Source organism: Crassostrea angulata, chromosome 8, assembly GCF_025612915.1.
Source record: "Crassostrea angulata isolate pt1a10 chromosome 8, ASM2561291v2, whole genome shotgun sequence".
In the NCBI taxonomy this organism is placed as follows: Eukaryota; Metazoa; Mollusca; class Bivalvia; order Ostreida; family Ostreidae; genus Magallana; species Magallana angulata.
Window position 1 is genome coordinate 45,605,868 of NC_069118.1, and position 13,519 is coordinate 45,619,386.

The window sequence follows — 13,519 nt, forward strand, 5'->3', positions numbered from 1 at the left end:
TTTTCTTGATTTTTCAAAAAATATTTAGTGGCCATTAACTCAAAAAGCAGGTCATTAGCCTACTTTTTTGAAAACGGAAAATAACATTACAATCAAAGGTCTATAACATACAAAGGGTGGTTTTTCATTATGATTAGTGGATTTTCTTTTCATTCTGAGTAAACATCATCATTAATACTTAGCTAGTTTGTTTTTAATGGCCCACACTTTTTTTTACATCAGTTGTCAAGTTATAAACGAGATATGCATGGCTCATATTTCTTTGTCATGTTAACAAAGCTCATGCTATTTTTCTAATTTTTTTTTTTTTTTTTTGCTTGATAGGTGGCATATAATAGTAAAAGCTTTTTTATTTCATAGACTTTTTTCTCTGAAAGTTGTTTATTATGACCATGATTTAACAGTATCTTATGTTGTGATTCTTATTTTGTTTTAAGAGAATTTAATGTTTTTCTATTCAGCAACACAGGTGTAAACAAAAACACGACACAAGCCTTGTTTACATATCAAAGAATTTTAAGCCCTGTATCTCGCTTATAACTTGACAACTACATGTATATCATAAATATTTTGGCTGACAAATGGAAATACGCGAGTTAAGCATTGTTATTATTAAGATTCTAAAAGTAGAATTCCTTAATAGTCGTCATCATGCTTCTTTAAATTGGTAATGAAACAAGCTCATGTAAACGTTAGATTTTATGTAACGAAAGAAGCCAAAACTAGAATTCAACAAAAATGTTAAACAGATTTAAATGTACGTGTATTTATGCGTTTTATTTACATGACATGTACATCAGACATTGTACAGCAGCTGTTTATTAATAAGGATTAGCTGTTGTTTAAAAACTTATAGAACAAAACAGTTTGGATTTTTTTAAAGTAAGGAACAGCGATTAAAATTAGGGTTGTTAAGACAATTTACATCTATATGATCTGTCTGATAAACGAGATTCATAATTTTTTTTCATTGTTCTGGTTATATACTTTACATAATATTACTCCTTTTCTCAGACAAATCACAAACGGAAAGATCATCGAACTTTCTAAGTGTTACAAATGAAATTGTATTGTACATTCAAAATATTTTAGCTGAACGTGATTTAACTTACAGTGAATTCGAAATAACACATATTCCCAATTCTTGTCCGATTAAATAAATAATATATGACATATTAATGGTATGAAATCCATACGCATATTTCACACGATATATATGTTATCGAATAAACTGAACATCATAACATGGTTAAATTTACGCACATCTTTTTTCTGATTTTTTTTTTATATCGTATGACGTCGTCAAAGCATTGATGTGTTAAAAGAAAGGCTTATGTGGATATATAATAATAGACAGATTTACATGTATCCCAATAGGTAGAAAGATAATAAATTTCATCCAATCAATGCCCTGCGCATGGTTTTATAATATTTGTATATATATTCGTATAGAGGATATCTGTTAACCACAACAACGTTGGATTTTCTTAAAAATATCTGTCTGGCTGCGACAATGCGAGGACTTCGATTTAAAAGTATATTACTTTGCGTTTTGCTTTACTCAGTTGCGGTCCAAGGCTTCGGAACCTGTTCACCTGGTGACGTCACTGCCTGTCCGGTCTATGCTGAGTGTGTGGGGAATGAGTGCAGATGTAAAGATGGATTCAAAGAGGGCTTTAACATCTTCGATAAAGAAACATTTTGTTATAGTAGGTAACATATAAAAACAGTAATAAACGTGCAAACTGAAATCACAATTCGATCATATTTACTGCAACTTTTTTTTGCCTTTCCATACTTTTCGAGCAATTATGTACAATATGTTGTACTTGGTCTGCAGAGTCAGGAATAACAATAGCGGTCTTGGTCAATATTATCGAATTGTGATTTCATTTGTGGATGTTTATTATCACATAATTAAGGTTTTTTCTTCACATGTATATGTTTTAATAAGTTTCAATTGTCACATTTTCTATTCATTCGGAAAATATTTTTATACGCACAATTAAGTTCAAATCTCATTTGATTTTTAAAGAACAAGGTACAGTATCACTGATAGTTTGCACTGATTTTAGGTAATCTTTAAAAATATCACGAAAAATTTAAATGTAACATTTATTTACACATGAATACCCATATATTAGGAATCTATAAATAGTTACTTGATAAGACTTTCGCAATGGTAAATGTGACGTCATGAAAAGTGCATTTTCCCGTTTTTTTATGATAAAACTAGCAGACGACATCAATTTTAAAATGGTTATTTTAATAGAAAACTATGTCTACAGCCGTAGCCCACGATGGAACTCACATTATAACTTTATTATGTGTTATCACATAAAATATATTAATTTCGTTCTGGGCGACGGCTGGGGACACATTATCCTCTTCAAAAAACTATGAGAATATGTGCTATTTTCCATATTTTTGACTTCATTTTAGAAATATGACAAACTGTTAAAGTCATTATCCTTTTTTGAAATTAGAATAAATGTGTATAGCTTTGTATTTAATATACACATGTGTACAATATATTGTGTGCATATTTTCATTAAATATTAACAACTTCTGAATTTTAGGGAACACGTTATTAGAAACTGTATCGTCAGAGACTAAAAACGTGCACAATTCAAATGCAGAAGGTTATAGTTCAACAGGTCTGCCAGCTTTAACAACGCAATCTTCACCTACAACAACTGAAAACATTACGACTAAAAACACAACAACTAAAAACGTAACGACAGAAGAAACTAAGACTAAAGAAAAACCATTTGGGTCAAATTTTCAACTAATTGGTGGATCTGCATTTGCGGCTGCTCTTAAAGATGGAGGAGCGTTTGCGGCCGCGTTTGGAAAACAGTAACTCCGCAAAGTATTTTAACTTATTTATGGCTGTTCTTTACTATCTGTCAATGGAAGTGAAATAAATTCTGAAATACTAGATTTTGTTTTGAACTTAATAACTTATTGACCTGTATTACACATGTACAATACTATTATAAGACCTGAAAATAACGAGTCCGTATTGTAACTATTGAAGGAGAGATGGGGTTGGGGTTTATGCTTGCTTTACTCGCGGGCGGGAGGCTCATCAGTTGTCATGTTAGATTCAGTTCATGTCCCTGTTAGAAAAATAAATTTAGAAGAAACACTTGTAATGTACTGTAGTGTATCTGAGTATACACGTATTTGTATAAAACGTACGAGGTTTTTTTTTAAGATCTCATCCCAGCTCGGACACCCCCTCCCCCAAAAACAATATGATATGCGTTTAGGAGATACCTACTATTTCACTTGGGAAACATTCAAATATCCATTTGTTAAGGTGTCTCATATTAATATTTACAGTTACTATATATTCACTTATTAAATATTTGTGAGTGGTTTCCATAATACTTTATAAGTCAATAAATGAAGTATTTTTAAAGACGGTAGATGGGAATTTTTTATAGTTTTATAGCAGAAATGATAAAAATAATGATACAATGACACCCACGACGTGATGAAAATGGGGTGTAATTATAGAAATATTAAATAGAAAAGGGTTTGAATCATTCCATTAAAATGAGAATCCGTGAGTTCTTTTCTCAGCTATGTTAAAGAAGGTCTAAGAATTCTACCACGTGTGATTTAGAAAAATTTGCATAAGCCCCGCCCCTTATTCATGAGATTTTACGAGATATATGGTATTTCGGTAATTAACAAACATATACAAAAATGAATATGATTAATTATTGGGTTTGAATGGTTCAAGAAAAGTGTACTGAAATAAAATCATAAACTAATCTTTATATCTCGCGAAATCATGAAATTCCTAAGTCGTCTGATGACGTGTCGAGGCTGACTACGTCACATCGGCGCTTGCAGCTGTGTTCAGAATAAACATGTGGACTTCAGTTATATATCTCGGAATTTAACTCGTTTACAACCAGCGTGGACAGAAATCGGCATAGGATTCAGCTGAACAAGGTAGGATTTATCGGTACTTCCCCTAGATATTGTTTTATATTATTTAATATTGTTGGATGGAACGGAAACGAAGTGAAATTCCTCGGCTTCGATTTTGTTTACTTGTTTACATTTGTATTTCATGTAAAATTGTGTTCAAACATCAGTTTGGTGACTCAGTCAGGCAAAGTAATTGTTCTGCGTTTCGCTAGTTTTTATCATAAAGAACGTTGAGGCTCATTGTAGCTTTTTACTGGTCTCATATCGCGATAATATTAGATCGCATTTCCTCCATGTTCAAAGTACACAATAAAAAGGCCATGGCCAAACACTGTATGTGCTAGCACTACAAAGATTACTGTGAGGATCTGGAATGATTATAGACAAGATTGTAATGTTGTTTGAGTAAATCGAAATGTATTATTTTATTCAGCCTTCTTTTATGAAGATCTAATTAATTTCATTTAAGACAAAATTAAAGTGTTCAAACTGAATTTCCACACATTTTAAAAAATAAACATTTGATTATGCCTGTTGTAATATCACTGAAATTGAAACCGCCATTAATATGCCCAATAGAGTAATGTTTCATGTTCATGTTATCTTTAACACAATAGCTTGCTGATTATGACACATTATTCATTTTCAGGGTTCCTTAGGCAGTAGATGGTCCACTGAAAACACTTCTTGGGATGTTGCTAAAAAGTAGGTACTACAAATGTATATAAATATTTCTTTTACTCACTAACTTCAACTTCATGCATAGTTTGTTGTTTTTTAATATCATATTGATAATGATACTAATGTAACCTATTATAATAATTTGCATTGATATCTATTGAAATGAAATTTGAAATTGATATATATTCATCATTTCAGGTATTGGTTTTCTTATCAACTGGACTACCTCCTAATATAAAAAAGACAGAAGAGAAGAACATGTAGTGTGCAAGAAGAATTGTCAATTTCGATAAATTACACATTATGACTGAAAAATACAAAAAATCAGAAAACACTAGTCTTGTTGAACAGTTTGTCACAGAAAAGCAATCTCTATAGTATTTGTAAAGTTGATTATCAAAATAAATTCTTGATAATATTGATATATTGTTTCTTCTTGCTTTCTTTAATTAGTACCAAAATATCAATTATGATTAAAAGTAAACCTGATTATACATTAAAAGAATTTATTCACCAGCATAGTAACATAAATTATTATGAAACATAAATGTGTAAATTACAAACTCAACACTTGCACCCCCCCCCCCCCCCCCCAATAAAGGCAACTGATGAAATTATTTTTTTTCCAATTTCAACAATTTTATAATGATGATTGGTGTGAACAGAAACAACATTTTAACATTATTTTAGTGAAATTCACAGCGTTAAATTATTTTAAGAATGAAAATTTAAATCATGATCTTAATCAGTGTTGCGTTTGAATTTCACGCAAATGACGCTGAAAGTAAAGTGGGTCAGATAAAATGCAGTAGTGCAAGGGCATACACTTGATCAAATATATTGAAAATTTCCATGTCTTACCATTGTATCCCTATTATATCAAAAAGTGCTGGGAGCTGTATGAAGTCGCTACGCATTTCATATAAATAAGCGTTAATTGCGGGAAATCCCAGTAAATTGCTGTTCATACACTGTTTACATTGAATATTTTAAGCTCCCAACACTTTTCGAAATTTTGAAGGTTCATTTTACAAGTTAGAAACAGAAATAACTATATTTGTTGATGTTATGCCCGTGCACTTTGCATTTTTTCGTATTATTCCTGGTTCATCTATTTTTAGCAATATCACGTGACAGGGTATTCCCAAGAGACTCAAAAATTGCTCATCCGATAACAAATTATTTAATTTGTATAATCGATAAAATATCACTTTGTTTAACAAATGTTTGGAGTAGAATATCAAGATTGTTCAAAGGCTAACATTTTATGTGATAAATATCGCTATTTTTGTATGGACGCCCTTAACATAGCTGAGAATTAATTGTAAAACGAAGTCCTGTTTTCCACTTGCCACTGCGACCGAGGGTTCCATTTTTATTCGCCTACTTGTAAAGAAAACAAAAACTTAAAAACTAACTTTTTTTTTTCGTTTTTGTCGTTTGTATGTCTGATTATCCCGTAAGTGCGACTTGTTATCTCATTTCTACGACAAATTATCTCGTTCAAAAAGCATATTATCTCATTGAATTAGCATATTATCTCGTACTTACGACTAAGTACCTCGTACTAGGACTCAGGTATATATAATTTTAACTGACAACAATACACTTCCGTACATTGACAAGAAAAAATAAAAATAGAAAAAAACAAACAAAGACAAAAAACAAGAAACAAAAAACAAAACAAAACAAAAACAAAAACAAAAAATAGACATCAAAACTAAAAAGCATTTTTCAGTCATGATCAGCAAGCTGACTTTCAACAGCTGTCAGTTTATATGTTTTTGTCAATAACATTTTATGTTCTATAATTTTTTTATACAAGACCTTTCTTTGTTGTATAAGCTGTTTTGCAGTCATTTTTTTTTAAGTTTTTGTCAATAAATTCATCGTAAATTTGTGTTAATGTGTCAGAAATAAATCTGGCTTCAATATGTCGCCGTTGAAAATCAGTTTTGCTTCGCATAATAGGAAAATGAATGACACCTGTCAATGGTTATTCTAATACATTAAAAATCTTTGATAGAATTTTGTTTTTTTTTTAATTGCGTTTGTTTAGTACATACACACAAACCAAGACAGTTTAACACAATTGTCAAATGTTGAATCGTATAAAATACAAAAAACACCAACAAATTAATTTAGCGAAGTTATTGATATTTCTAGATTTCACTTGTATAACGTTCAAAAGGGTACAGAGAAAAGATTAGATCAGATTATTTAGCAAAAACCTCAACTGGTTTTATGTTTAATATCTAATTACGCTTATCTGAGTTTAGTTTTTCCCCTTATAATTGAAAGTTTAAAAAAGTACAATAACCCTGCCATTTATTTTAAATGGCGTAAATATCAACAATAACAACGCGCTGTGGAAAAAAAATGCGTTAACTTGGTCTTTGACAAACTGCATTTTCAAAAATATACCATGCGTTTATTTGTTTTTAAAAATGCGTTTAAAAATGTTAAGGATTTATATCAATTTTTTCTGTAATGTTGTGTAACTGCCGAATTAGAATATTATACTAAGACGTATTGTTGTATTTTTGTTGTATTGTCTTATTTAATTTGTATTTTTAAAATTTCATAATAATCCATGCAGCGAAACATAAAATAATAATAAACATACCGCCATAACGGAAAAAAAACCAGGTTTCACGCAATCACTTTAATGATACCTGGTTAGTAAACTTCATACAAGGCTCGGCTTCGCCTCGCCAGGTACATGTATATATGAAATTTACCACGTGTAACCATGGCCAGGTATAATCCCGTACCCGGTCACTTCATGACTACTATGTAACAAATATTACACTTTACACGCATGCTAGTGAAACGTGTCGGACTCCCGTGTTATTTGGAGAGCACATAGTGAAAAAGGTAATTAAGGTAGACTATTGTACGAAACACCCCTGAAATTAATTATTTGAAATATTTTCTCAAATACACAAAATAATGACTTAATGTTATGTAAAAACTAATTTTAGTCCATTATCTTAAGAAAAAAAAATAAAAATCATACCCATCAATTACTGAAGGCCAAATAAATTTAGGATACAACGTATTTCAAATATTTTGAAACATACATTTGGATGGTGTTCATATGTTTTTTGTGCAATTTAGCCTTATATCATTTAAAAATGCGTATTTTTTTTTTTTTTTATTTTTTTTTTAATACCATTTATTGATTCCTTGTAAACAAGTACATAATAACATATCAGAAAATAGCATATGGTGAAAACAGAGTTACAATATATATCAGGTTTTTATAAACTAAAAATGTACACTGTATATGTATATGAGATAATCAGAAAAAGGAAAAAAAAAATCAATATATGTTGAAAAAACGTATACGATATATATCTAGTTTTTATGGGGGAAAAATGTTACATGTACACCGTACGTACATTTAAACATGTAGGCCTATGTGTTAATCAAAAAAAAAAAAATGAGAGAAAATAAATCCTTGCATTGATAATTTACATGTGATTTTTTTTATATTTTGGCCCACACATAACAAAGGGTTTCCCTACCATCAGTCAAAGTCTGTGTCCATGTTAGAAACCCTTGTATACAACAGAGGGACTGTCTCCCTCGGAGGGTGGGCGTTTATAAATATATATATACATACATAATAGATATAAGCATAAATACATATTCATAGCATGAATGAATATTCATAGTAAAAATGCAAAATTTTGAAAAAGTTTCTTTTCTTTCATTTGATGTAAAAAAGATAGAACAGAACAATATGATAAAGTATTCTCTTTAATATACATTCTTAACAATTGGCTTGTTTCTTCTAAGTTTTCGACTCTACAGAACATTTTATATTTGTAAATTCTGAATGCAATAAATGAGAGGAAGATATTATAAAGCTTTGTTGTTTCGTTATCATCAACAAAAAAGCCAACAATGACATTTTTCCAAACAATATTAAAATTTAAGCATTGGCTTGCCATATGCCAAACATGTTTTACATTTACACAATCAAAAATTAAATGCTGTGCATTTTCTATCTCGGTTCTACATATTTTGCATTTGTTATTTACCCCTTTATTCCACTTACTAATTAACAGATTAACAAGTTTATAATTAAATTCCGCAATACTTTTATCTTTGACATTTTTAATTTTGTTGAAATATATTGATTTCCAAATTTCCTTATCTTGGATTTGGAAATCCCTACCAAGCTTTCCTTGTGAAATTGGACTTTGAAATTTGAGCTTTACAAGCTTCGAATAAAAACATTTAGTTTTGTATTCTTTGTCATTCTGTTGCATTTTGATATAGGGGATTTTAGAAAAATTATACATGAATTCAAATTTCTTAAACACTTTTTGTATTATTTTATACTCGCAGATCCAATTGCTTTTTTGTTTAACCTATCAACTATATCTCTTGTACTTTTTAATTTACCATTTTCTTTAAAGATGTCTTTAACATACAGTATTCCGCTTTTAATCCATTCATCAAAACATATCGTTTTACCTTTAAAAGTAAATGAAGTATTCGACCAAATTGGTTGTAATAAAAACGATTCGGTATTTATTGATCTGTCATTATTTTGCTTATGATCTTTACATAGATTAAAACAGGTAAAAACTTGCTTATAAAATTCTGGAAAGTTTTTTAGTATACCATAATTTTCAGTCGATATTTCTGTTGTGCTCATTAAATAGTTTATATTGATATTCAGCGCTTTACAGAGACTATCTATATATTTTTTTACAACATGATTAGTTTTAATTAGGCGGGCAATCCACGTTGCCTTTATAGCCTTTAATTTAGAGTCTATATCGGTAATGCCTATACCGCCATCCATAATATCACCTATCATCGTATTTCGTTTGATTCTGTCTGTTTTATTCCATATGAAATTGTATATTACTCTATTTATATCATTCACATAATTTCTTTCGGGAAGTTCTAAAATACTAGAAACATATATAAGTTTAGGTAAGGCAAGAGAATTAACTACAGTAACTTTACCGAATAATGTTAATTTTCTCTTTTTCCATGATTCAAACAAAATTTCAATATCGTGGTAAATCTTCATCCAGTTTTTATTATAACACTCGATTTTGTCGTGTCCTACAAAAATACCTAAGCATTTTACAGCTTGTTTAGCTACTTTAATACCTTCTAGATTTTCGAACTGGTCTTTTAAATTTCCTAACAATATGCATTCAGTTTTTGATAGGTTTATCTTTGATCCAGCTAATTTGCAAAATTTATCTATGGTGCCAATAGCATGTTTCATGGATTCTATATCTCCTAAAGTAACCGTCATATCGTCCGCGTGCTGTACATTTTTTATTTCATCTTGTAAATTTTTCGAGGTAAATCCATGTATTAAATTATTTTCTTTAATTTTACTTGATAAAATTTCCGCAACAAATAAATATAATATAGCAGAAATCGGACACCCTTGTCTTATACCTCTATTCATTGCGCACGTTTTTGAAATCCATCCATTATTTTTTAAACGGAAAAAAGAATTTTTATCCATTTTATAAAATCTGGTCCAAAATTAAATTTTTTCAAAGTTTTAAAAAGAAAATTCCATTCAACTGAGTCGAAAGCTTTTTCAAAGTCTAGGAATAGTAATATACCGTTTTGATTATTATTTTCACAATATTCGAAAATATCAAGTATAAGCCTTGCGTTGCTTCCAATATATCTTCCTTTTATATATGCTGTTTGTTCATTTCCTATATAGTTATCAATAACCTTTTGCAGACGGCGAGCAAATATAAAGTCAATTATTTTGTAACCAGTATTAGTGAGACTAATTGGTCTATAGTTTGTAAGCTGTGATCGTTCTCCTTTTTTGTGAATTAAAGATAATACAGCAAGTCGTTGTGAAAATGTCATTTCGTCTAAACTGAATATTTCTTTAAGCATATTATGAAAGAGTATTGATATTTTATCCCAGAAACATTGATAGAATTCAACTGGTAATCCGTCTAACCCTGGTGATTTATTATGTTTCATGTTCATTACAGAATCTCTACACTCTTCTAAGTTTGGAAATTGATCACATGTATTTTTTACATTTTCAGATAAACACATGATATTACTATTTTGTAAGTAGTTTTCAATATCAGAACTACTTATATTTTTACTGCGATAGAGTTCTTCATAAAAGCTACACATTTCACCTAATATGTCATCATCAGTAGAAAGAGATTCATTATTTTTATTTTTTAGTTCATAAATAGTATTCTGTGTTTGGTGCTTTTTTTCCAAGTCTAAAAAGAATTTCGTGTTTTTCTCCCCTTCATTTATCCATTTTGCGCGAGACCTAATTTGAGCGCCTTTTGCTCTTCTATCGTATAGATCGCTTAGTTGTCTTTCAAGAGTTCGCTTTTTATTCATATTAATTTCTAAATAAGGTAACGATTCTATCTCGATTATTTCCTTTTCTATGTTTTTAATCTGATCTTTGTAACTCTTTTGACTTTTTATTGAATAATGAATAGAAAATCGTTTAACCTCCTGTTTCAGCTGTTCCCATTTTTGCATACAAGTAACGCTTAATTTACTAATATTTTGAATAATGTCATATATTTTTTCCTTATAATCAGATTTTTCAAGTAGAGATGTATTAAGTTTCCAATAACCCGTTCCTCTTTCATTTTCGTGTAATTTAACGTTAAATCGTATAGCCTTATGATCTGACATTCTCGTTCCGTTAGAATGTGTACCGGGGATTTTACGAACTGAGATATTTTTAGCTTTTAAATATAAATATTTGCTTAGAAAAATGAAATCACTTCTACTTTTTGGTGAGTCAGTAGCATCGCACCATGTAAAACCGTCTGTATCATTCAGCTTATCCTTCCATATATCAACAACATGTAATTGAGCTAAAATTTCTTTAAGTAACTTGGAACTCCTATCTGTAGAGTTATTTAATTTACAATTTAAATCACCGCATACTGCAATATTTGTTGCATTATTTGAATAATTATCAATAAAAGATCTCATTCTTTTAAAAAACTGTACTCTGTATGTTTCATTATTAGGTGCATATATGTTAACTAAAGTTAAATCTATATCACCAATTTTAACATTGATTAGTAATTTACGTCCATCATTAGATCTATGTATGGCTAGAATTTCTATTTCTAAACCTTTCCGAATTAAAATGGATACTCCTCTGCTAAGGGGGGAATCTGAGTAACAGTGTATAGATTTCCCAGGCCATATAGAATTATAAAGAAATTCATTACGTTCGACATAGTGCGTTTCTTGTATAAAGAAACATATCAACTTTTGAGTCGCTAAGCCAATTATAAAATTTAAGTCGTTTTTCTTTTGTATTTAGACCTCTAACGTTAGCAGAGACAAAATTAAACTGATCCATGGTTTCTCATAAAAATTATGAAAATAGATATGCTAATACAGATATACTACAAAAAAATACCGTAATTCTCACATTCAAGAGGAAATTGAAGCTCATATCACTGTCCGTCTCTAAAGTAATGGTCCTGTTTATAAGGAATGAAGTTATCCATCACCATCGCGTTTCTTGGAATCGCGCACTTGGCTTTTAGGAGAGGATTTTCTGCTACCGGAACAACTGCGTTTCCTTGGGTTCTTCAGCTCTTTAAGCATTTGCGAGATATTTGACTGGGATTTAGTTTTTTCTTTTGGCGCAGTTCTCGGAGCGGAGTGAGAGCGACCTGTGGCGCGGCGCATACGCGAACCAATTTCGGAAATGATATGACCAAGTTTGTTTGATCCAGGCCATGCACTAGAATGTGTGTGAATGGTAGCCATTCTGTCTAGGCCGGAAGCCCAAAAATCATCAAATTAATATTGTAGTTTCGACAAAAACGTCAGATTTTTTGTACTTTTTTAGGGCATCAGCGAAAGCTGGAACTTGGTCGGCTTTTGCCTCGATGATTTCAGTCATTAGGGCCACCTGATTGTCTGTAAAGCTGGTGGAAGAAGTGATAAATTTCCCAATTTTTTGGGCATCAAGGGCTGATTTAGCTGATTGTATCGCCGTTGCCCTCGGGATATCCCCACTGCGCATAGCCTTAACGTATTGGAAGGCGTGTTCCGCAGACCTATGGCTGACGCCGAAGACGTTGATGTTGCATGGATAAAAGTTGGACAAACAGTTGTCCTGACCATCAAATGCAATGACATTAGTTTCATCTTGAGAAAAGAACTCGCACTCCTTATCACCAGGCATGAAAAATGCGTAACTTGTGATCTGTTCATAGTTAAGACCTGAAATTTGGACACAACCACCACCAATGTTCAGGCTTTATGTCAAACAAATTTCAAGGTCATATCAACAGGTCAAAGGTCAACTATGATGACGTCATCTAGGATTTTTATCAATTAATCCCTTTGTCAAACATACTTAAACCTTAGTTAATTTAAAACCAATGGTAAAATTTTCTTTCTTGATATATTTTAAATACAGGGTCATGGCAATCATAGTGTTAAAATTTTATTCAAATTTGAATAATACATTTTCTTTTTAGATACCGTTAAGTGTTGCAAAGATTCGTCTGGAAAGAGTATTCACAAGCGCTAGTTTTACATTATATCACAGGAAAAATTATCTTAAGTTACTTGTTAGAATTTATTTCAGTATCTTTAACTAACAAGATGGTCTCCTGTTTAAAAAACAGCACAAATATTAACAAATATCAATTTAAATTCAGAAAGGATTATATCAATGTTAACAGGTTCTATTCATTTCCCCCCTCCTCCACCCACCGAGAGAACCACAACCAAGAACAGTACTATCATAAGGTACATTTGACCCATAATCAGAAATATTATAATGTAGAAATTTTCCCTATTTTCTACATATTGTATCTTTATATTGTAATTGTGTTTCAAACTATTTCTGTAACAAAATGCT

General features: G+C 30.7%; 1 protein-coding gene across 1 annotated transcript; it reads left to right on the forward strand.

The window, feature by feature from the left end:
* Positions 1 to 1,486: 1,486 nt before the first annotated feature.
* LOC128157996 (uncharacterized) lies at positions 1,487 to 2,913 on the forward strand. Its single transcript, XM_052820663.1, has 2 exons — positions 1,487 to 1,709; positions 2,580 to 2,913. The coding sequence occupies exons 1-2, from the start codon at positions 1,514 to 1,516 to the stop codon at positions 2,861 to 2,863; spliced, it is 480 nt and encodes a 159-aa protein (XP_052676623.1). The 5' UTR covers positions 1,487 to 1,513; the 3' UTR covers positions 2,864 to 2,913.
* The last annotated feature ends 10,606 nt before the right edge of the window (positions 2,914 to 13,519 follow it).